This window comes from Pseudoliparis swirei, chromosome 7 (assembly GCF_029220125.1).
Source record: "Pseudoliparis swirei isolate HS2019 ecotype Mariana Trench chromosome 7, NWPU_hadal_v1, whole genome shotgun sequence".
In the NCBI taxonomy this organism is placed as follows: Eukaryota; Metazoa; Chordata; class Actinopteri; order Perciformes; family Liparidae; genus Pseudoliparis; species Pseudoliparis swirei.
In genome coordinates this window covers 12,259,166-12,282,830 of record NC_079394.1, presented here as the reverse complement: position 1 = coordinate 12,282,830, position 23,665 = coordinate 12,259,166, and the positions used below count along the sequence as shown (strand labels likewise).

Below are 23,665 nucleotides of genomic sequence, written 5' to 3'. Positions count from 1 at the left end.
ACAACAACGAAAACAACAACAAAAAACTAGCCATAACAGGTGCTATTGTAGTTGTCGTTATTCTCCGCGCCGGCAAGTGGCGCTGTTGCGGTTAACTGAACTGAAACCCGCAGTCAGGAGAGCAGTTTCTCTTTTTAGTGCACTTTCCCTCCCGCAACAACAACAGCAACAGCGGTCTTATCTGGGATATTAAAACACTTCCAAATGGATAACAGCGAGGATGAGATGGAAGAGGATGAAACTGAGTGGAATAGCAGTTTCGTGGATTCAGTCTCCGCTGCTGCTTCTGGTAAAGTATGAAGACTTGAGAGGCTTAGGCTGACTATACATTGTATACATGTATAGACTTATTCAGGCTTTCATCTGGATTTTTGGCATGCATATATAAACAAGGCTCAGTCTAACGTACATGCAGGATGGTATTTAGTGTGTGTATAATCTCTTGTTTCAGATCCAAGCCTCAATAAGACACCAGGACCAACACCTGCTCACAGAGTCATTCTGCATTTCGACCTGGACTGCTTCTATGCTCAGGTGGAAATGATTAGAAACCCTGCACTGAGAGATGTCCCTTTAGGTGAACTGATTTACCATAAAATATCTTCGTGTGGCGGAAGAATACAAATTGCCGGAATACTTTTGTGGTTCAATAACGTCTCTCGTGTCGTCAGGTATTCAGCAGAAATACATCGTGGTCACCTGCAACTACGTGGCAAGAGATCAAGGTGTCACCAAGCTGATGTCTGTGGCTGCTGCGAAGGAGAAATGCCCTCAGCTGGTGCTGGTGAAAGGAGAAGATCTAACACACTACAGAGACATGTCATATAAACTGACAGGTTGGCAGGATTACCAGCAACATAATGCAGAATTCTAGTGTTCAGAGTAAAATCCACAACAAAAACAGACTCAATAAACAGATAACTACAGGACTGTCTCAGAAAATTAGAATATTGTGATAAAGTTCTTTATTTTCTGTAATGCAAATCAACTGAAATATTGCAAGCCTTTTATTTTTAATATTGCTGATTATGGCTTACCGCTCACGAAAACTCTAAAATCCTATCTCATAAAATTTTAATATTTCCTCAGACCAAGTAAAAAAAAAGATTTATAACAGCTGAGTGTTTGTCAAGGCTCAGGAAACCCTTGCAGGTGCTTCGCGTTAACTAGACAATTCAAGTGATTTGTTTAATACCCTACTAGTATACTTTTTCATGATATTCTAATATTTAGATATGGATTGAGTTTTCTATAATCAGCATTACAGAAAATAAAGAACTTCATCACAATATTCTAATTTTCTGAGACAGTCCTGTATAATCATCTCTCATCTGTGGTTCCATTTGCTGTCAGGTGGACGCAGAAAAATAATTGAGCTATAAAATAATCACCACGAAACGACAGAATATCAGGTTCTGGTGTCTCAGAAATAAAGAGAGAGAATCTGTCTCGACATTTACATTAACCTCTAAAATCCACGATGCAATAAAATATAGCTCACACACATTAGTGCATCAAGCTCACCATTTCAATTAAATTGGAGAAATTCAATTTTTGCTCACATCATATTTACGTCTTGGTTCTTTCTTGACCTTTTCTCGTCCTCCGTCCAGAGTTGCTGATGTCTTACTGTCCACTGGTAGAGAGACTTGGATTTGATGAAAACTTCATGGACATCACAAAGATGGTAGAGAGGAGGCTCGCGGAGACACCGGAGTTGCACAACTTTTCATTTCAAGGACACGTCTACAACCGTCTCAGTAAGTCACTCTACATCTGGCTCATGGAAACCAGGAGGTGAGTTCTGAAACGAGCCCAGAAGCTAAAACATTTGTGCAAATATTTGCATTGCCCTCTCAGTTTCACAACACATGAACAGTTTACTTTTCAGGGCCACAGATACTTTTCTGTTTTTTCCTTTCCTGCTCAGGTGCAGATGTCAAAGCAAGTGATCATCCAAGCTTGGCTTTAGGTTCACACATTGCAGCAGAGCTGAGAGACGCCATCCACAGCGAGCTGGGTCTGACCGGCTGCGCTGGCGTCGCCACGAACAAGCTACTGGCCAAACTGGTGTCGGGCGCCTTCAAACCCAATCAGCAAACCAGCCTGCTGCCGGAGGACGTCGGCTCCATCGTGGGCTGCCTGAGCGGTCTCCGCAAAGTACCGGGTATACATACATGATCACATATTGCGTAACTTTGTTGTTTTTACCCATTTATATGTGCAGTATTGCTTAAATATTTTTCAATAACAAATTTGGAGGTGTTTTTTTTCAATGTCCCTGATGATAAATCCTTCAGGGGTTGGTCACCAAACAGCAAAGCGACTTCAAGCCCTGGGATTGGTCAGCGTGAAAGACCTTCAGCTCTTCCCATTGAACACCTTGGGGAAGGAGTTTGGAGGTCCCAGTGCCCGGCGCTTGAGGAATCTGGCCCTCGGCATTGATGACTCGGCTGTGGTACCCAGCGGGGCCCCTCAGGTAGATGAGCACCACCCTGATGTGACCTGAATCTTCTTCGCTCAAAGTTGTTGCGACAGTCTGACAAACCAAAGTAACGCTTTGTTCACGCTTCAGTCTCTCAGTGACGAAGACTCCTTCAAGAAAATATCAATAGCTAAAAACGTTTCGGAAAAGATTCAAGAGCTCCTGAGCAGTCTGGTGCAGAGGTGAGATAACTGTCATGGGGGATCTTTTGAAAGCTCCAGCCACTGAATCTAACCCTCAGACCTTCTGTCGAACACTAGGATGCACAAAGACGGCAGGCAGCCCCAAACCTTCCGGCTGACCCTCCGTAGATACTCAGCGACCAACAAGTGGTTCAGCCGGGAGAGCCGACAGTGTCCGATGCCCAACCACGTGGGACAAAAGGTCACCTCCGGTAAGCTCGTGCACCAGGCCGGGCGATGTGATGTCCCACCTTGGACGGCTCAGGAGCAGGTTTCCACTCACCGTAAAAAATACTTTAAAGTCTATTTAGTCCTTAGTGTTGATGGCCATGAATGTACTCAATTTGAATGAATGAGTTTATTTATTACGATCAGCAAAATATACAAACACCAGGAATTAAAAAAGAAGAAAGATTAATCTGGCTGATCAAAAGGGTTAAGGCTGAAGCTATCTAGCTTATAATTGCCCTAACCTACGATTGCTTGAAAACGTGTTCCGAAGAGCCTTATACTGTATATATGTATGTGTGTGTGTATATATATATATATATATATAAAACAAATCAAACAAACCAGAAATTCAAGCATTTGTCCCCATAATCCGTTACTTCTTATACGTTATCAATACCGTCAAGTCTCTACTTCTCCAGAGCCATGTTTTTAAACTTTTTCTTTTAATTGCACCAGATTTTTACTTTCTTTGATGGCATCAGTTAAATTATTCCACTGCTTCACCCCACAGACAGATATGCACTAGCTTTTCAGAGTTGTATGAGCAATTGGTTGTTTCAAATGCCATCTCTCCTTAGGTCATACTCCCCTTCTCTATCTCTAAACATTTCTTTGAATATTGCCAGGAAATTAATTATGTTTTTCTTTATACATAATTAGTGCTGTTTTGAACTCTACTTAATTTGTTCACCATTAATTCGTTGGCTTTAAAATGCCATAATCACAAAGCCTCTGTGATAATGTCAAACTTTAACTCACAAACTATACAAATTTTGCCCCATTAAATTCTTCCAAAAAACGTTTTATTTTTATTTTTTTAAAGCTGCTCTGCTCATCATCTTCATTTTCTCCAATTCAAAACTGGCATGAAGTTGATTGTTTTCCGTCGTGTTTCTACAGACGGCGCTGATGAAGCTGTGGTCCAGCTGGTCCCATTGGCCATGAAGCTCTTCCACAAGATGGTGGACTGCAGCGCCGCCTTCCACCTCACCCTCATCAACGTCTGCTTCAGCAACCTGCGGACCGGGGGGGCTGCCGTCGGCGGAAAGGGCTCCATCACATCTTTCTTCACACACAGCACGTCACAAAGCCAGGTGACACGCTGGAGGACTCTAGCATATTGTGGCTTTTTATTGACGTTACCGATAATTTACGTCCAGGAATTTGCAGGTATTGAAATGTTCAAAATGTTTTTAAAAAACATCATTAGGAAGTAGTCTATATTTTTTTATTTCCCAATTGATAAACAATGTAATTCTACACAAGACGGCATCACAACTAACAATACAGAGAGAAATATCTTAAACATAAAATAAGTATTTACAAGAGTAACTATTTTGTTTTTCTTTCCGCAGTAGTGGTTAGTTATTTATGTTTTGTGCGTAATTTCAGGCTGTTGGTAGATTTTTTACACATATAAACTTAAATATAATCTACACCTAAAACTTAAATAGAATCGTTGTAGGGGTGCAACTAACAGTTATTTTCATCATTTGTTAATTTTTGATTATTTTTCAATTAATCCATTTATCGTCTGGTCTATGAAATGTCCCAAAAAAAATTAAATCGTACCAATCATGTGCCGTAAAACACATAAAAACATTTCTACCCAATGAGAAAATTAATTATTTTTTAAATAGATACTGGTTTTCCATCATACAATGAAAAAGCCTTCAGTGTATCTTGGTGTACAATGCTTACTTTATACTGAGAGAGATTTCATCATGTCAGTTAAAAGACGCCTACAGGAGTTTCTCTTCTTAGAAATTGCACGTTGGTACTCTGAGTTTCCTAAAGTCATTTGTCCTCCTCCAATAGGACACTTCCTCGGATCATCAGTCGAGCGCACGCGGCGTGATGACTCGATGTACCCCGCCTCAAAAGACAGTCCCCACAGAAACCCCCCGTCACTCCAGGGCAGAATTTCATGGGTTGAGTAGAACACAGAGGCCTGCTGTCGCTGTAAAGAAACCTCCGCTTCAGATGGATTCCGGCAGCACAACGAGGTCAGACCCAAAAATCACGGAGATGCATCGACTGCCCCCAGATGTCGACCCTGAAGTGTTCCGGCTTCTCCCTGAGGAACTCCAGAAGGAGCTGTCGTCTCCCGCCTTCGCAAACTCTCGCCCCGGTCTTTCAACGAGCTCACCGGCTGTCGTCTGTGTCCCCGACATAACGATAAACGGGTCGCCACGGTCGGTTGGCGAATCGCAAAATATCAAAGACGATAAAGGGGCCGAAGCGAAATCGAGGACTGCCGTGACTCGGAGGCCCGAGGGCTCGAGCGCATTTCTGGGAGAAGACGTCACGGAAGGAGGGAGGACGCCATTTCCTCGATCTTCTGACGGCGAGTTCCCGGGAGATGTGGACCCGACGGTGTTTTCTGAGCTTCCGCCAGACGTTCAGAGGGAGTTGATGTCTGGATGGAGGCAACAGAAAGCCGTCCTGAAGACGCCGTCGTCCAGGAAACCAGGGAGAAGAAGCTCGGTGGCCAAAGTCCGAAAGGCTGTGGGGAAAGGCGCTCAGGCAAATGATCTGTTAAAGTATTTCAAACCCTGAGCGAAGGACAATCTCCTTTGTCTCGTTCTCAGGTGATGTGTGTGTCTACAGAATAAACACATTCCTGAACTGTACAGTAGTGCTGGAGCAAGACACAATTTGGGGCTATTTTGGTGACACTACGACAAATAAAATTGACTTAAAAGGTAATTACACATATATTGAGGACCACAGGTATCAGGGAAATTATTTCTGATGTATCACTTACAAATACAGCAACATTATTTACGATCACATTTAGGGAAGAGTCTGAAAGATCATTCCGAACATAACACAATTGCATTGCAAAAAAAGAGAAAGAAATGGTTATAATTAGATTTACACCAGCATCAAGTAACTCAGTTAGTTAATTGATCAATGTTTTTTGTAATTTTTGGGATGGAACAATAATTCCATTGTCTATTAACGTTGAGCTAAAATTGTTATTTTTTTGTTCCTTGTTGATCAATATCCCTGACAATCCCGACAAAAGCAGAGAAATGTTTGAGCTCGACCAAAAAAACCTGAAATTTTAAAAACAGAATATAATGGTCCATACAATAAAATGTTTTTTAAAAATGCAACAATTTTTAATAAAGTATTTGCGTTTCTCTTTTTTTCCGCCCACCCCTGTTTGTCAGTAGTCACATATAGTGTTAGTTGTTGTTTTGAAAATGTATTGTTTATAAAACTTCATGATGATTTCTAAACCTCTTCAAACTTCTTGACTTGCCTGAGCCGTGAACATCATTTGCGAAATCTCCTTTTACCTTGTCACGTTGCCATTTTGTAAACATGGTTAAAAGTAAATTCCCAAATATTAAGGGTACCTAAATTAGTCTTTATCTTCAGATTTATTGTTATGATCTTTTCCCCCTACATTGTTTAGAAAAGCAGGATTACTTTGCTGAGCCTGTAGAAGTGAGGCCTCATCAGCTGGTTGGATGATTTCCACTGAAGTCCACACAAAGCCTTTTTTTACCGTCATGTGGAACACCAGAAAACACAAGATCTGTCCGCTCGCTTCTCGCTGACTTAAAACTGCTCCCTGCATCACATGTAGCTTGTGGGGGAAAAAAAGTTCAGGATGTGCCATCCCATCTCAAATGTGATTATTTTAGGCCGTCGGGACGAGTTGAGCCTGACGTCTGAATGGGTGTTGCCACTTTCTCCAAATAGACTTGCAAGGTATGTCATTATTATTTCTTCTTCATCTTCCTTTGAAGTGAAACTGTTTTGTGTCGCTGGGTGATCATCAAAATTGTGTTTTGATAGTGTTTTGAAAGATCAACGCTGCTGCAGGTCACAGGGTCGATACCAAGCTCAGCTTCTCATCACACCGCTGACCGCAAATAATAGAATCCTGCTAAACATGCACATTTTCAAGACACTCGAGGAAATGAATGGCATTCTTCAGGATTAGTTTACCTCTTGCGCAAAACAAAATGTGATCGTCAATGCTCCCTTTTATTTGGGGCCTGCATACCCGGCCTGCTGTGAGTGTGACCGAAGCGTTATGGGCCTGTCTGCCCGTAGCCCTTATTTTAACTCAATAAAAGAAGTTCTGTCTGTCTGGGGTTTTTATTTTTTATTTTTTACTCTTTCTTTTTTATTTTTTTACTTTTTTTTGCAAGCTCTGGGAACAACTGGCGAGGCATTTGACTGCTCATGTGAAAGCCAGCTCCAGTCATGTGCCCGGCCCGTCTCTGATCAGGGCCTAATGAGTGGGGAGTTATGACGTCCTGCTAAGCCTGCGTGATGCTCCTGTGCTCTTCGGGCTGGAAACTGCAGATTATTTCCTTGTGTTTACTTGCTCTCTCTCTCTTTTTTCTCTCTAAACTCCCAAGGTTTCATGAGCCATCAAACCAGCGTGTAAAGCTTTGTCCTGTGAGTTCAACTCTGTGGCACTATGACTGACCAGGACTACGACTATCTGATCAAGCTGCTGGCACTCGGGGACTCGGGGGTGGGGAAGACCACTTTCCTCTACAGGTACACCGACCTCAAGTTCAACCGCAAGTTCACAACCACGGTGGGCATCGACTTCAGGGAAAAGAGAGTGGTGAGTGATGCTTTGGTACGCATACGAGGAGGATTCTTGAGTTTAAAATGTGTGTAACTTCAGAGGTTTGGTTCAGAATTACACGGGGAAAGGTGCCGATGGGATGACTGAGAAGAACTTCAAAGTCCACCTTCAGCTTTGGGACACAGCGGGACAAGAGAGGTAATATTTATGATCACGATATATTTTTATGTTTAGAGTGTTCCTTCAAATCCCCAAATATCTGCCTTTTGCAACTCCTAGTGGTAAAAAAACAAGAGGAAATATTAAAGGAGATATTAATGTCATTTTAAAGTTCATACTTTCAACACGTACATGTTAGATCAGATTAGATTAGATATTCTTTTATTAGTCCCACATTGGTCAAATTGCAAGTTCACAGCAGTGGGTGCACATCAGAGCATTAATACAAATAAAATGTAATGTTTATCATTTTGACTGCCTGCATATAATAAATAATGTAAGTAAGTAAAGTTTATTTATATTGCACTTACCACAGACAAAGTGTCACAAAGTGCACAACAGTAGAAACAATTAAAACAATTTGACAATAACAGGGGCCAAAACATAAACAGTTAAAAGACCAAAGTAAAACACACACAGATGAAATAATCCATCCAACAGTTCTTGAGAGATTTCATTTAAAACTATGAACCTCCACCTTACGGGGGTGCTATGGAAAAATCTGGATTCTCTCTCTGGGTTCCATGAGAGTGTCTTTTCAAAATATCATGGCAATCTATCCAACAGTTTCTGTCTGAGCTTTCTACTGTAAAACTGTGTTCAGGTTCCGCAGCCTCACCACCGCCTTCTTCAGGGACGCCATGGGCTTCCTGCTGATGTTCGACTTGACCAATCAGCAAAGTTTCCTCAACGTCAGGAACTGGATGAGTATATGTCATCTCAGCAGATCAATACTCTTTTGGATCAATGTTCTCTGTCGTGTTGCCACGAAGAGTGAGTTGTAAAAGTTGAGAGAGAGAGAGAGTTAAGAAACTTGACCAACATAGTTTGAAGTCCTCTCGTGAGTCTCTATTTTGATGTCATGGTTTGAAATGAAATCCTCTCGTGTCGGTTCAGGTCAGCTGCAGGCCAACGCGTACTGTGACAGTCCAGACATCGTGCTGGTGGGCACCAAGGCCGACCTGCAGGATGTGAGGGACGTTCACACCAGTGAGGCCAGAGATCTGGCAGAGAAATACGGGTGAGGCTTTGCAGCACTGTTGTTTGTAAATTACAGCAGACGTGTAGTAAAGTGTACACTGTAAGAAAAAAACCCGTAAAAAGAAGGTCAAATGAGTGGCAGCTACGGCTGCCAAACAAAAACCGTAAATTTCAGGTAAAATACCTTACTTCAAATAAAGGACGAAAACCATAAATTTACAGTAATTTTCATTAAAGATTTTGCAGTGAAATACTGTTTTTACAGATTTTTCCTGTAATATTACAATCAAACACCTTTATTAAAGTGATATTTCTATAGGTTCTGCAGTGAAATACTGTTATTTTACAGATTTTTCCTTTATTATTACAGTCAAATACCTTCAATAAAGTGATATTTCTAAAGCTTCTGCAGTGAAATACTGTAATTTTACAGATTTTGCCTATATTATTACAGTCAAATACCTTCAATAAAGTCATATTTCTAAAGCTTCTGCAGTGAAATACTGTAATTTTACAAATTTTGTATGTATTATTACAAACACCTTCAATAAAGTGATATTTCTAAAGGTTCTGCAGTGAAATACTGTAATTCTACAGATTTTTCCTATATTATTACAGTCAAACGCCTTCAATAAAGTGATATCTCTAAAGGTTCTGCAGTGAAATACTGTAATTTTACAGATTTTGTATGTATTATTACAATCAAACACCTTCAATAAAGTGATATTTCTAAAGGTTCTGCAGTGAAATACTGTGATTTTACAGATTTTTCCTATATTATTACAATCAAACACCTTCAATAAAGTGATATTTCTAAAGGTTCTGCAGTGAAATACTGTGATTTTACAGATTTTTCCTATATTATTACAATCAAACACCTTCAATAAAATGATATTTATAAAGGTTTTGCAGTGAAATACTGTGATTTTCCAGATTTCTCCTGTACTATTACAAGTGTTCAATTATTATGAAATATAAGCTTTTGAGATTACTGTGAAAAATCTACAAAACATTCAATGTTTCAATTAAAGTAGGGGTTAGAAACTGAATTACATATAAAGTACACACCAATATTGATTTAAAAACATTTTATTTAATGTACATTTTCAAAATCAACCAATTATTCACTATCAGTTGATAAGTGAAAGCAAAACATACCGCAAAAGGTCCATAATTGTGGGCGGCTGTAGCTCAGTGGGGTAAGAGGGCCGTCCTGCAACCCCAAGGTTGTCGGTTCGATCCCCGCTCTCCCCATTAGTTGCAAGTCGAAGTGTCCTTGAGCAAGGCACTGAACCCCCAGTTGCTTCCTGGGCGCATCACTGCAGCCCACTGCTCCTTAATAACTAAGGATGGGTTAAATGCAGAGAACTAATTTGCCCTTGGGGATTAATAAAGTATATTTCTTCTTCATAAATATTTACCAGAAGTGACAGTGCAGATAAAGAACAATCTTCCAAATTTCCAGTAATCAGCCAGATCCTCGGTGCATCTGGGGGAAAAAAGGGAAGAAGGACAAACAAATTCACTGGAAAGTCCTGAGAAAGTTGGCTTTCATTTCTTACCATTCCTTTAAACAAACTTAAACTAACTATTTTGAAATTGTCTGTACCAATTGACATTCTGTCAATCTGAACAGTCTGCTTTGAGAATGATAGTAATTAAATGATTACCTATTTAAAGCTGCACGCAGTGCATGTCTTAGCACTTCCATCAGAAACATGTGAATCACGAAAAGAAGAAAGACGTGGATTCACAACAATGGGCACGTTTCACAGATGTATCATAGCAAGGTAAACACACTTGTAGCTAAACAAAAAAAGAAGCTAATTGATACATCTAGATCAAACCAACCACCGATAATTATATTGTGACATGTCTGAGGGTCTTTTCCTCAATGCCTTTAGAAATAAAAAAGGGTAGATGATGATAATGATGACGACATGTCTTTGAAAAGTATACTAACTCTACGGTGGCCCTGAGAGATCAACACACTGCCACTTAAGAAAACACATGCAAAAGACAAAACACAGGCAAGTTAAGATTAAACTTTAGCAATTTGACAACACATGTCCAGTATTTAGAAAACATGCATAAATACAGAAAACAGAAGTGTTTCCAAAGGACAATGGTGCTGAGCACGGTTTGAACATGTTTGTTGCTGCTAGTTTGAGACTCGTGAAGTTATTGAAGTGACGTCGGCTCCGTATACCATCTGTTTATGTTGGGAACTGACTTTTGCTGCTGCTTTACTCTGCACGTAAAGTGACCGCTGCACGCAACTCATAGGACTTTGCAGAGCGAAAAGCAGAATTCAATCTCATATGACCTCATCTTCAAAATTGAAAAAGTTACGTTAACTGTAGCTTGCATAATAACCATATAAGCAATAACTTTATGGTGGTGATAGTAGTACGAGGTATATTCATTTCAGGTAAGGTAATAGTGGTCTGTTTGGGGATTTTTCAAGGAAAGAAGTCTCATGGGAATGCTTGGCTTACTGTAGACTATACGTCTGTATATTTTTTGTCTAATAATGCCTACATGAATATGATGCAGGCTACAGGCTGTCTGTCCACACTGTTAAACCGGATAGTACAGTTTAAAATCTGTCAAATCTCCTCAGAAATAATTAGAATGACTGATATAATTCAGCTTTTCCGCTCTGCAAGGTCCTGCGAGGTGCATGCAGCTCACTTTCCGTGAGTAGAGCAGTAGCATATTGTAGGTCCACAACGTAAACAGATGATACAATACCCGATTTCAATAACTTCATGAGTCACAAACCATAGCAACAGCAAGCCTGTCCAAGCTGTGTTCATCACGATTTAGTGTCCTCTTGAAACACTTTTTCTTAATTTGCAGCGCTTTTCTGTACCGTGTTGTGTCGTCTGAATTTGCAGCGCTTTTCTAAATGCTGCACATGTGCTGTCAATTTGATGAAGTTGTTTTCTTAATTTGCTTGTGTTTTGTCTATTAGCATGTTTTATTAAGTTGCAGTGCCCTGACCTCTCAGGGCCACCGTACAACTCAAAGGAAGGCGAAGGAAAAGCTCCTCAGTTTTTTTTATGGCCAGTGGAAGAACTGTCTTAAAAAAGTGCTTTGCTAAGATCATTAAAGTACTTGAGAAATCATATCTAATATTAATCACAATGTAAGGTTTTGCAATAGTGGTTCAAATGGACTAATATCTTTTATATATGCTGCAGTGGATACTTACGAGTGATGGACTTTGGGTGTTTCCCCCCGTCAATGTTGTTCCAATCCTTATTGAGCTGAAAAATATAAGAAAGTTTCGTGTAATTAGCTATTATCAGTGTTGAAAAGGGTAATGTGAAAATGAATCAGAAAAAAACTGCCACCACATATTTCATGCATGCAGAAAGTATTCAGACTTTTTCACTTTTTTCCCATTTTGTTATGTTGCAACCTTATGATAGAATCATTTGAATTAATTTTTACCTCATCAATCTACACTAAATACCCTGTAATAAAAAAGAGAAAACTGAATTATCACATTGACATACGTATTCAGACCCTTTACTTGGTACTTAGTTAATGCACCTTTGGCACGGTTAAAGCCTCGTCTCTTCGATAAAACGCGACAAGCTTTACACACCTGGATTTGGGGATGTTCTGCCATTCTTTTCTGCAGATCCTCACACGCTCTGTCAGGTTGGATGGGGACCGTTGGTAAACAGACATTTTCAGATCACTAAAAACAAATCACAAACCTATAAGTGACCATGGAAGGTGAACTCAGTTTTAAGAATCATATCACCAGCATCACCAAGGTGCCTTTTTCCAACTCAGAAACATTTACAAAATTAGAGGCTTTATTTCCCAGTCTGACTTAGAGTAACTCATGCATGCATTTGTTTTGAGCAGGCTTCTTAAATGAACACAAGACATTTTTACAGTATGTATGTGTGTATTGTTTCTGTTTAAATGCACATGTTTGCTGTTTTATATTGTTTTTTGTAAGAACAAATCCTATCTCTCTCTGTCTTGCATGTTTGCTTACCTGTCCCTGAGTGGAATTATGTGCCCCACCATCCAGTGGTATCTTGTCACTCCTGGTTCTTCAGCCTTCTCATGATCTTGCAGGCCATGCACTGCTCAGGGTCCAGTGCTGTGTGCAGTACGGTTCGAAAAAGTGAAGAATACTGTCAATTATATCCATGTCACCCACCCTAAACCACATTCAAGTATGTTTTTCTGGTTGTGAGACAGAATCATGCCAACAAGCTAACGTTACCTGAAGCTAGTTTACTTAACTAGCTAACCAAACTCTTTGTAACAGTCCGTTTATCCACCTATAGCATTATTTAATCCATTATGAACTGTATTGAACACACTAATTAACTGATTTTAATGTAATAACATTACTTTTAAACATGTAAAATGATTAATTTGTTTCCATATGTCTAAATGAAATATGTTTAAACTATGCTAAACAGAAAATTACATTAGGTTGTTTCAGAAAGTAACAGTGAAAATGTTTTCTTACCTGATATCTTCAATAATTTTGCAGGATATCAATTCACGTAACTTTGCTGGTCACCACATCCCGTATGATCCTTCCTCTGTGTCCCAGTCTTTCTTTCTCCGTTGACATCCCACAAGTTAAAATCGCAGGCATATGTAAAATACTTCAGGTAATAATGCAGGTAGGGCAACAGCAGACACTAGCAGACCTGCCGAGTAGCGCCTGCCCCGCTGCGGCTTCCCGCTCAAACAGAGGTAATTTCAAATCCGCGGCGCGGACATTTCTCATTGGCCAGTTCTCTGAGTGACAGGCAGATTATCCAATCATGTTCAAAGCAACGTGGGGAGACAGCCAATAGCAATGGTTTTAGCGTGGTAACATAACTAATATAGAAAAAGATGACTTGTTTTGAAAGAAACTAAAGAAATGTCTGTATTTAGTTGTATTTATAGGCTGGTATATTCAATTAACTCTTTCCATTGCAGTGTATGAATACAAATGAAATACTATATGGTAAAGTTGTAATAATACCTATAGGTTAACACAAACACACATAGACACATGGTAGGCTATATATATATTTCCACACTTAGTATGTTTTTAAGGCCGGCTGAGAGGGGCGACGGTTGGTCATTCAATTCCTTTGTAGTATACTTACTATTCTACAGTCAACAGAACTCCAACACATTGATCCATATGAAGCGTTTCCTCTACATTGAGTCTACTCAGAAGTGGTAGATTATTATTTGTATTATTACTATTATTTCCCCGGTTAGCCTCAACACAAGAACACACAAGTAGAGGCCCAGTGTTTAGTGGTTCTTTAATTAAAGAAAATGAAGCACCCAAATATTTAAAAAAAGTTTTAGTGCCAATAGTTTTAGTGCACAATAACCCAAATGAGGACTGATGACGGCAATTGAGATGGAACAATCAACAATAATCACTGCATATATTGCTTATCGCTGGATTGATATCATGGTGACATTCTATTTACATTCAGATGGCCCATAGTATGACCCTCTTGCATTTTAACAAATCCCTGACCTTTCCTTTAGAACCACCAAAATGCCAACTGTGCAAACATGACAATGTCATTTCGCACTAACTGTGTTGCAGTGTTATGCGGCAGGTTGGTTTAGAGTTCAGCCTTTGCCCACAGCAACACTCATTTGCCAACATGGCCATTATCCCATACAAGTTGCAACATGTTTTCAAACTTTTAACCGCATGTAGCAAGTCAATCCATTGCGAAGCCATTTCCCCCTCTTCTTGTCTTTATTCTTCTGCATAGCTCAAATCCAGCAGATCCAAGGTGTTGGCCAAAGTAGTTAGGCCATTAGCCATCCTTTATATGGGACAATGTACATTTTAATTGTTCAACTGCTCACTGTAAACAGTGAATGTCTTTAAAGTATTTTAGTTGTCTATGGAAGCAAGGTAGATTCAACAGTAATTGTGCAGTTTGATAATGCACTACAGCATCATCTCCAGGCTAAATTGGCTGAGTATAACTTCGGAATCTCTGCCAATTTGTGTCAAAACGATGAAAAGGCTGATTTAACCCCACAAATACCATACATTTTTGGAGGCACATTCAAGACTACTTGAGCTCTGCGTCCAGGCTGAAAAGGTTGAATTAAAGGCAGCCAACAACGCTGTTTCTCGGATAAAGAAACTGCTGTCCTCAATTCCCCCGGCTAAATGCACAGTCTTTGGCTGACTTACGCATGCCCAAGACAGCATGCACTGCAGCAGCACAAGGCCTACTTTCTTAGGGCTAAACTCCCCCTCTTTCACCGTTGTGTGGATGCCCAAGAGTGCATGCACTATAGCAGCACTGGGCCTCAATCACATGGGCAAAGGTTACTGTCTTTTGCCAGCTAAAGGACGCCCAAAGTAGCAAGCAACTATGGCAGAATCGGGCCTCCGTCGTTAGGGCAAACCCAGTTAATTTAACCGGCCTGGAAGTGTCCATAATACAGGCCAAACTCACCCTCTATTTTTTACTTGCACAACTTGGAATGTGGAAATCAAATGTTTTTAATAGCATTGTCATTTTCAATATTTTGAACAGTAAAGGCCTATTCCAGTTCAATGTAACACAATTAATATCACAGATAGCAAACTGACTCCCTCCCGGATGCGTCATAGGCTCCGGATCAGTGGCTAGATGTACAGCCGTATGCACCCATATTCATTCAATTTGGATCCTTCCATAAAGCAGCTCATTTGGCCCGGATCAATTACTTTACATACCGACATATATTTAATATGCATCAATGGGGAAAAAGAAATGCAATCGGAAATAATATCAAAAACAGTTTATTAAAAGGACATCAAATTATTTCTTGTACATGTATGAATCATATTTATTGATAATTAGTTCGAGACAATATATACACACATACATATAGAGTAAAAACTATAGCTCACATTAGAACACAAGAGCTACAACTAATACAACCATAAATACCGACCACCTAACCCAAATACCACAATTCTCCCAGAGAATAGGTCGCAGTGGCCTCAAGTGAATGGTGGAACTTCCAACTGAGAACTGGTGTGTGTGTATATATATATATTAGGGCTGTCAGCGTTAACGCGTTAATCTATGCGATTAATTTGGCCGCCTTAACGCACTAAAATATTTTAACGCAATTAGCGCACATTTTTTTTGTGTTGAATATACTTTATTAATCCACAAGGGGAAATTAGTTCTCTGCATTTAACCCATCCTTAGTTATTAAGGAGCAGTGGGCTGCAGTGATGCCGGGAAGCAACTGGGGTTCAGTGCCTTGCTCAAGGACACTGACTTGCTTCCGTGTTCGTTGAAGTTGTTACACTCCTCTGAGTGTCAAACCACGGCAGTACGGTTTGACACTGTTTCCGTTTTTTAAACCATTATTTCTCCGCAAAAATAAGGAGCAGAAATCAATTTAACTCGTGGATGAATCAGGGTTTCCTCCTGCTCCTCCTTCCTCCTCTCGCTCCCCTCTGATACACAGAGGAACGGAGGAGGGCGACGTGTCGGGTGACGCGGCGCGGAAAGAACTCGTCACATGAAACCTTCAACGTGATTGGTCAATCCGTTTATCTGTCAACACTTTCAATTGCGATTAAAAGTTTGTAATTAATCGCAATTTCACAATGTGCGATTAATTAGTTAATTTTTTTAAATCGATTGACAGCCCTAATATATATATAAATATATATTATATAAAATATAAATATATATTTTAATTCTGTTCAGTGTGGGGGATGTCGACAGTAGCACGCCTCCTGGAACTACCCCGGTTTGCTGCCAGGTTGAACCACCTAATGGCATGCTTTAGAATCTGTTCATCAGTGGATGCATGTGTGGCATGATTCTTTCTGACGGCATCTGTAATCACACAAGCAGATACAAAATCTCATGAATCCTCAGTGCAACATAGAGCAGAAATGCAGCCTAAAATCTAGTAGCTGTCTGGCACTTAAGGTGTGCTATGCTATATTTAGAGCCAATATATCATATAACTATTATGTAAAGATATAGTCGAGTAACATTTACCCAAGTAGAGAATAAAGTTGCAATTCAAACATTTTATTTAGCAGTTAAAAAAAGATCTGGGAAAGATGGTTATTCGTAAGTTTGAACACTAATCAAGACCTCTGGGTGAATCCAAATTGTTTTCATTAAATATTAGTTACTTACGCAGGAGCAAAGTCTTAGATGTTATTTGACTGAATAATTTTTTTCCATTCATTCGAGGATGTTCCACGTTTGGCATCATGTCGTCCGATCGTTGCCAGGGAGGAAATCGAAAATGGATCGAAAAAGTACGATTAATATTTGATACTTTACAGAATGTTTGAAAAAACATTTCCATCAAACATGGTATTGTCTAGTGTAAATTACATACAATAGATTTTAATCAGCTTTATGAGATTCTTAAAACAAAAACTCACCACTCATTAGAATGTTGACGGGATCTTTGAGCCGTTGCTCAAAAAGGTCCACTTCCTCCATTGTGGTACACGGAAACGGAACCGGGTCTCTCACCTCTGTAATTGTCTCCAGCATGCCTAGGATTTGAACTGGAACAGCTATATAAAAAACCATTAGAAAAACAGTTAAAAAATGTAACAATTAAGAGATTTTACATAAAATATGGAAATATCAAGTTTTATACAATTTCATTAATGCAATCATAATAATCATATTCACTTGGATTCAATGTGACAGTGTGTATTGCATGTCTTGTATCCAATTAACAATTGTTAACATTTTAAAAAATTAAATGATTAAAAGGTTCAATTTGAATCCCATAGCCGTTTGAGGTGTTGCTCACCACAGCAGGCAATGGTGTCTGAACCACACCACCCCTCGCCAGGTGGGCGTGTCCCCTGGCGTGTTCGCTGTCCTGCTGGTGATGGAGTACATGGAATAGTTAGGAGGAGGCAATGATTGAGGGACAACTGTCCCGCTCGTGGTTGGACCCCTGTTTTGTGGGGGGAATTTTCATTTTCATTGTCTCCATCCGAGTCTCCATAGAAATGGCTAGAAAGAGATAGAAAAAAACTAATTGGTCATACTATAAAAATGAATGACAGACGCTTTATTTTATTAAGGTAAAAGTGTTCTAAAGAATAAAATGTATACACATTTACTCACACCGGCATTGGCTTCCTCTTTTTAGGAAATGCCTCCTCTTCTGACTGGAGATCTGATGTGTCGCAAGACATATTTCCACCAAGTAATTATCTAAAAATTAAGTCACATAAACACAATGAAAAAGTACAGAATTATAAACAGAACAATGTGCTTAAAATGTTGTTTCCCCCAACATATATAAAAGTGATTTTTTATATCCGTTTAAAACGGCCAATTAATACAATATTAATATAATACCGCATGATCCAATTACTCTGACGTCACGTGTCTGCCAGTCTGGTCCAGGTTGTTCGGCGCTTCTGACAGCCTTGTCCACCCTTTCGTCCCTCGGATAATTCGGCCAAAACGGTAGCAGTAGTGCCACAAAGCTGGTATAGCTTTGTGGCACTACTGCTACCGTTTTGTTAGTCAAGAATTCTATGAAGTGGAACATCCTGAATTACAGAGGAAAGAAACAAACAGTGTCACTTGTCACAGAAATATAACCTTCTGTTCCAAGAACATTGAAAAAAATAATATTTTGCAACTATTAAAGTTCTTTATAACCAGGAGTATGAAAATTTGTGTTTGAAAACACGAGGTATACCGTAAAAAAAAGAGATTAAACGGCAATAATAGGCGTGTTATACACATTGAAGAGAAGAAACTTTACTTAACAGTCAAAGTTGTATTCAGTTTCCCATCAATCACAGTGATGTAGTCAAAACATCTTGACGGACCCTCCGTCTAATGGTGGAGATGGAGACAGGCCCATTCTTTCTGTTCATTTTATCTAAAACAAACCAAAATACAAACAATGTTTGAAATGCATCTTTTCTTTCAGGAAATATACAATATCTATTTGTTCTCAATTGTATTAATTTGTAGTGCTTATATAGCATGTCAAGTCATTTTTATAAAAACACTGTTACGGATGCGTGGTGTGGAGGACCCAAACGCAGCAGGAGTTTCACGAAAAACTGAGTTTACTCTCAGGACAGGAACACGGACAACACCACACGGGAACGAAAAAAGACGATCTGACACCAGACAAACAGAAGGACACAGATTAAATACACAGGAACGAGACACAGGTGGAAACAATCAGGGCGTGTCTGAAACAATCAGGAAAGAAACAGACAAGCACAGGGAGGGAAGAGCAGGGAAACAGGAAACGAGACAGGGACTTCAACATAAAACAGGAAACACACAGATCCTAACAAACACTACGCTATTAAGATAGTATTTTAATGAATTAATACAAATCTGGTCATTATAAAGTTAAACAGGTTATACGGTTCCCTCTCAAATGTGTCTTTAAGTTGCTGTGAAAACATTTCCTTCCAAAGAATGTGTGCTTACCTGAATTGTAGAGATGGCGATCAACAGTGTTGTCACTTCTGTACAACTGTGAGGATGACATTGCAAATTCTAAGTTACGTGTTGAGAACTCAATACATGCAGAATTAAATTAAAACAGGTCTGTGCTGGCGCTCGCTATTAGCTCGCGAGCTAGCGCTCGTTATTAGCTCGCGAGCTAGCGCTCGTTATTAGCTCGCGGGCTAGCGGTTAGCTCGCTCAGCTTCCATCGCGCACCCTTGCTGGAGCTTAAGTAACCTAACCACTGACAATTCAGCGCTAGCTGCAGAAGATAGCTCCATGAGAACCACACCTGGTAGTTAGCTGGACCAGCCCTGGCAGAGGGGACACGTGCAGTAGCAACATCAGCTTATACACCATCACCAGCTGTGTGTGATTAAATACGATTTTCTCTTTTAAAACCAGGATGTTACGGTAATAACTTATTTACGTTGAAGTCTAACAATACCTCAAACTTCACAAAGCAATGTTAGCGGCAGCCAAAAGAAGAGGGAACTCTTAAGAAAACGAGCCATAATTCGACAGTAGCAACACAATTCAACACTTACCTAACTCGTACTTCTGGCGCAAAGAGCTGCAGTTTTGAAAATACCAGTTTGAAAAGTCGAAGGGCAACAACTTGGAGCATCCACCGCAGTTACAACGCTGTCTGATGGTGCGCGGATCCGGTGGCATGACCAAACCGAGTGCGACAGGAGGGCGGATAGGATCAACTGCTATCTGGGATGCTTCAGACTCCGCCGTGGTGGTCATTGCCATTGTGACGGTCTTATTTCTAGTTGACACTAAATCCTATATGGCAAGTTTCTGCTGCACTGCTCTCTTGAGGTTGAAACTTTCAAGCATGTTACATGCATTTAGCTGGCGCTTTTATCCAAAAGCGACTTACAGTTAGAAGTTAGATGTCTCGCCCGGGACACCGACACTGGACAAATACTCACGGTCGCCCTATAATGCTCCTATAAAGAACAAGTATCAAAACCTATTATTTCTTCTACTTTGTACTCTTTTAAAAAATGCAATATGTTTAATGTAATGACAAAAGTTAGCTACATTTAGATTCAGATTTACAGAGTTTGAATGTAAAAGTACACATTAATATAAATATAATATGATCTACCTTAAAATTACAAAGAAAATCGTTAAATTGTTAGTATGGACATAAACCTTCATATAAGGAGCTCCACATTTAATTACAGGTAATAATTGTTGTTTTACATGAATTTGTATGTCATTTAAGAAAACGGTAAAAAGACTGTATTAATAATAGTCATTTTTCTTTACAAAAATGGGAAAAACATGTTATTTTGTATTATGAGCATAAAACTTAAATTAACAGTTGGGTTGTTAATTTAAAGATAATGTCTGTAATTTCACAGAGTTTTGCATGTAATTCAAAAAAAAAGAAAAATACTGTAAATATTTAGAGTTATTTTCCGTAAAATTAGGATCTTTTTTTACAGTGTAGTAAAGTGGAGATAAATATCTCCCTCCTGATGTGGGACGTGAAATCTTTCCCTTTTCATTAGACTCTAAATGTTGGAACACGTGAAATTATTTTAATTACATTTTAAGTATTTTGTAGTAAGAACAAACTTAAATATTTTATATAAATATACCAGCAGTCAGCGAGACAGCGTACTAGAACAGTTTGAGATACTGAAGAAAACCGACTTTTGATTTTGTTTCCTGACTGAATCCTAATCAGAAAGTTGTCCAATTTTACACTTTGCATGAGTATTGTTTTGTTTTTGAATATAATATAATAATACAAACTGTAAATGCCTAATTAATGTAGAGAGTATAGAATGGTGAATAATGTCTATGAACAAAAAACTGCCAAAAACTGTTATTGTAAAGTTGCAACAATTCAACAATTAATAATAATAATTGCCAACTGTTCTGATAAGTGCTTAATTTCTCTTCTAAAACAGAAATGCCCCAACAATTCTTCAAATTAAATGTTTTTTGCATATGTTCTTATTTTCCTTTTATTATTGTTTTATACTAATTTTGGACCAGTTGGATTTAAATGAGTTTGACTAAAACATGAATGAAGAGTGATAACAGTTTCCTGTTGTTTGCTTTGGCTCTCCTTTTGTTTACATGTGGGTCACTTATTGTGCTTTTAGCTTTGGTCTGTTTAAACTTTTTGTCATGATTTTTTATACGTTTTTCCCCCATTGCATATTAAGGTTGTTTACAACTTAATTGAACGCTTGAATTTTAATTTTTTCTATTTTGATGACCAAGCAGGTTATCTTAGATTGGGATTAGAAGTGAAAAAGAGATAATACTTTTCTTTTTCACAAACTTGTGAAAAACCTTTTTAGAGTTTTTCTATATCCCCCCCAAACAAATACTGAATATGTGCACCGCTTCAGGCCTGTAAAGTAAAAATAACGTAATGTTGTGTGCACACTATGATCAAGGTTAAAAGTTAAAAACACAATTTGTGAACCGAGCACTACTGATGTTCCCATCAGCATCCCCTACTTTGAAACGAGCGCGGTGTCGGGTATTGACGTGAACCAGGCGGTGATCGCCCTCCTGGAACTGGTGATGAAAAGGATGGAGCAGAGCCCTCAAGGGGCCCCCAGCACTAAACCCAACGGCAGCTCCGTCACCAGTCAGGAAGTCCAGGAGGCTCCTGTCCGTGGCAGGTGTGGCTGTTGATGGTTCCACCACCTTTTCACATCCCCCCCCCCCCCCCCCCCCCCACACACACACACACACACACACACACACAATGACACTGTGTTTTTGGAATGCTGCTGTTATCTGGAGCTTGACTTGGGCGCCTGCTAGCTGTGATCTGGAAATCAACAAAAAAAATCATCCATACTTATTGTTATTACAGTGTGAATTCCTCTGTTGACATCTGCCGTCTGCAGACGTTATTTATTTACAGCTTGTGCATTGTGAGAATAGAGAGAGAGAGAGAGAAGAAGGAAAGGAGTACTCGATTTGTATATGGTAAGTGAATATTGGTATTGTTGTAAAACAAATTGAACGTTTCAAATGCACCACGGTGTTGCACCCTTGACTTTAGAGTAGAGACCGTGTCTGTCCCACGGCCACTTCAATTAAATAAATCAAAAGTAAGCAGAAGAGGAGTCGTACACAATAACCTTATACAAGTTAACACCATTATTTCAGCAGTGCAACAAAATAGGTCTATTAAATGTGGTCTCCTAAATATTCGATCTCTGTCATCTAAAGCTGTGTTACTGAATGATTTAATATCAGATAATCACATTGATTTATGTTGCCTAACTGAAACCTGGCTGAGCCATGAAGAATATGTCTGCCTGAATGAATCGACTCCTCCAAGTCATATTAATACTCACATTCCTCGAGGCACCGGTCGAGGAGGTGGAGTAGCAGCCATCTTTGAATCGAGCCTATTAATTAATCCTCAACCAAAATTACACTACACCTCATTTGAAAGCCTTGTTCTTAGTCTTTCACATCCAACCTGGAAAACACTACAGCCAATTCGATTTGTGATTCTGTACCGGCCACCAGGTCCATATTCAGAGTTTATATCTGAATTCTCAGAATTTATATCAAGTTTGGTTCTTAAAACCGATAAAGTTATTATTGTTGGAGATTTTAATATCCATGTGGATGTTGATAATGATTGCCTTAGTGCTGCATTCATCTCCTTGTTGGACTCGATTGGCTTCTGCCAGACAGTACAGAAACCCACTCACAGCTTTGGCCACACGCTTGATCTTGTTCTTACTTATGGCGTTGACATTGAGCATTTGAACGTCTTCCCACAGAATCCTCTTCTGTCAGACCACAACCTCATAACTTTTGAATTTATACTACCGGAGTGTACTCCGTTAGTCAAAAGTTTCTACACCAGATGTCTAACTGACAGTGCTGTAGCTAAATTTAAAGAAGCGATTCCTTCTGTATTTGATTCGATACCACGCCTCAATATAACAGAGGACTCCTGGTCTAACTTTAGTCCGTCCCAGATTGATCATCTTGTTGACAGTGCCATAGGCTCTCTGAGAATGACACTGGACTCGATAGCCCTCTGAAGAAGAAGACAGTGAGGAAGAGGAGGTTTGCTCCTGGTATAACCCTCAGACCCGCAAACTGAAGCAACGTCACGAAAGCTTGAACGCATATGGCGTCAACTAATCTCAAGAATCCCGCTTAGTTTGGCGAGATAGTCTTAAAACATATAAGAAGGCCCTCCGTAATGCCAGAGCAGCCTATTACTCATCAGTAATAGAAAAAAATAAAAACAACCCCAGGTTTTTCTTCAGCACTGTAGCCAGGCTGACAGAGAGTCACAGCTCTGTGGAGCCGAGCATTCCTATAAACCTCAGTGGTAATGACTTTATGAACTTCTTTAATGAAAAGATTTTAACTATTAGGGACAAGATTAATATTCTCTTGCCCATAACCAGTGCCAATCTGTCCTCAAGTGGAATGGCCTTGGAAACCGCTGTATGCCCTGGTGTATATTTGGAGGCTTTTC

General features: G+C 39.5%; 2 protein-coding genes and 1 long non-coding RNA gene across 6 annotated transcripts; 2 read left to right on the top strand and 1 right to left on the bottom strand.

Annotated features, from left to right (window-relative positions):
* Positions 1-136: 136 nt before the first annotated feature.
* poli (polymerase (DNA directed) iota) lies at positions 137-6,053 on the top strand. Of its 2 annotated transcripts, none has more exons than XM_056418743.1 (10): positions 137-289; positions 452-577; positions 672-836; positions 1,614-1,760; positions 1,931-2,167; positions 2,301-2,479; positions 2,576-2,667; positions 2,746-2,879; positions 3,799-3,992; positions 4,717-6,053. In XM_056418743.1, the coding sequence occupies exons 1-10, from the start codon at positions 205-207 to the stop codon at positions 5,455-5,457; spliced, it is 2,100 nt and encodes a 699-aa protein (XP_056274718.1). In that variant the 5' UTR covers positions 137-204; the 3' UTR covers positions 5,458-6,053. The 2 variants fall into 2 exon arrangements, with proteins under 2 accessions (XP_056274718.1, XP_056274719.1); XM_056418744.1 differs by having other exon boundaries at positions 214-294.
* Positions 6,054-7,238: 1,185 nt separating this feature from the next.
* Positions 7,239-22,898, top strand: LOC130197260 (ras-related protein Rab-27B-like). The gene is made up of 5 exons (XM_056419840.1): positions 7,239-7,498; positions 7,575-7,660; positions 8,286-8,389; positions 8,579-8,702; positions 21,651-22,898. The coding sequence occupies exons 1-5, from the start codon at positions 7,346-7,348 to the stop codon at positions 21,838-21,840; spliced, it is 657 nt and encodes a 218-aa protein (XP_056275815.1). The 5' UTR covers positions 7,239-7,345; the 3' UTR covers positions 21,841-22,898.
* Positions 9,736-13,328, bottom strand: LOC130197261 (uncharacterized). 3 transcript variants are annotated; one of them, XR_008832411.1, is made up of 6 exons: positions 13,170-13,328; positions 12,684-12,791; positions 12,279-12,374; positions 12,122-12,144; positions 11,880-11,934; positions 9,736-10,151 (listed from the first exon to the last, which is right to left on the bottom strand). It is a non-coding gene; the product is annotated as an uncharacterized LOC130197261 (long non-coding RNA). The 3 variants fall into 3 exon arrangements; XR_008832409.1 differs by lacking the exon at positions 12,122-12,144 and having other exon boundaries at positions 9,736-10,005; positions 10,084-10,151; XR_008832408.1 differs by lacking the exon at positions 12,122-12,144.
* Positions 22,899-23,665: the final 767 nt, after the last annotated feature.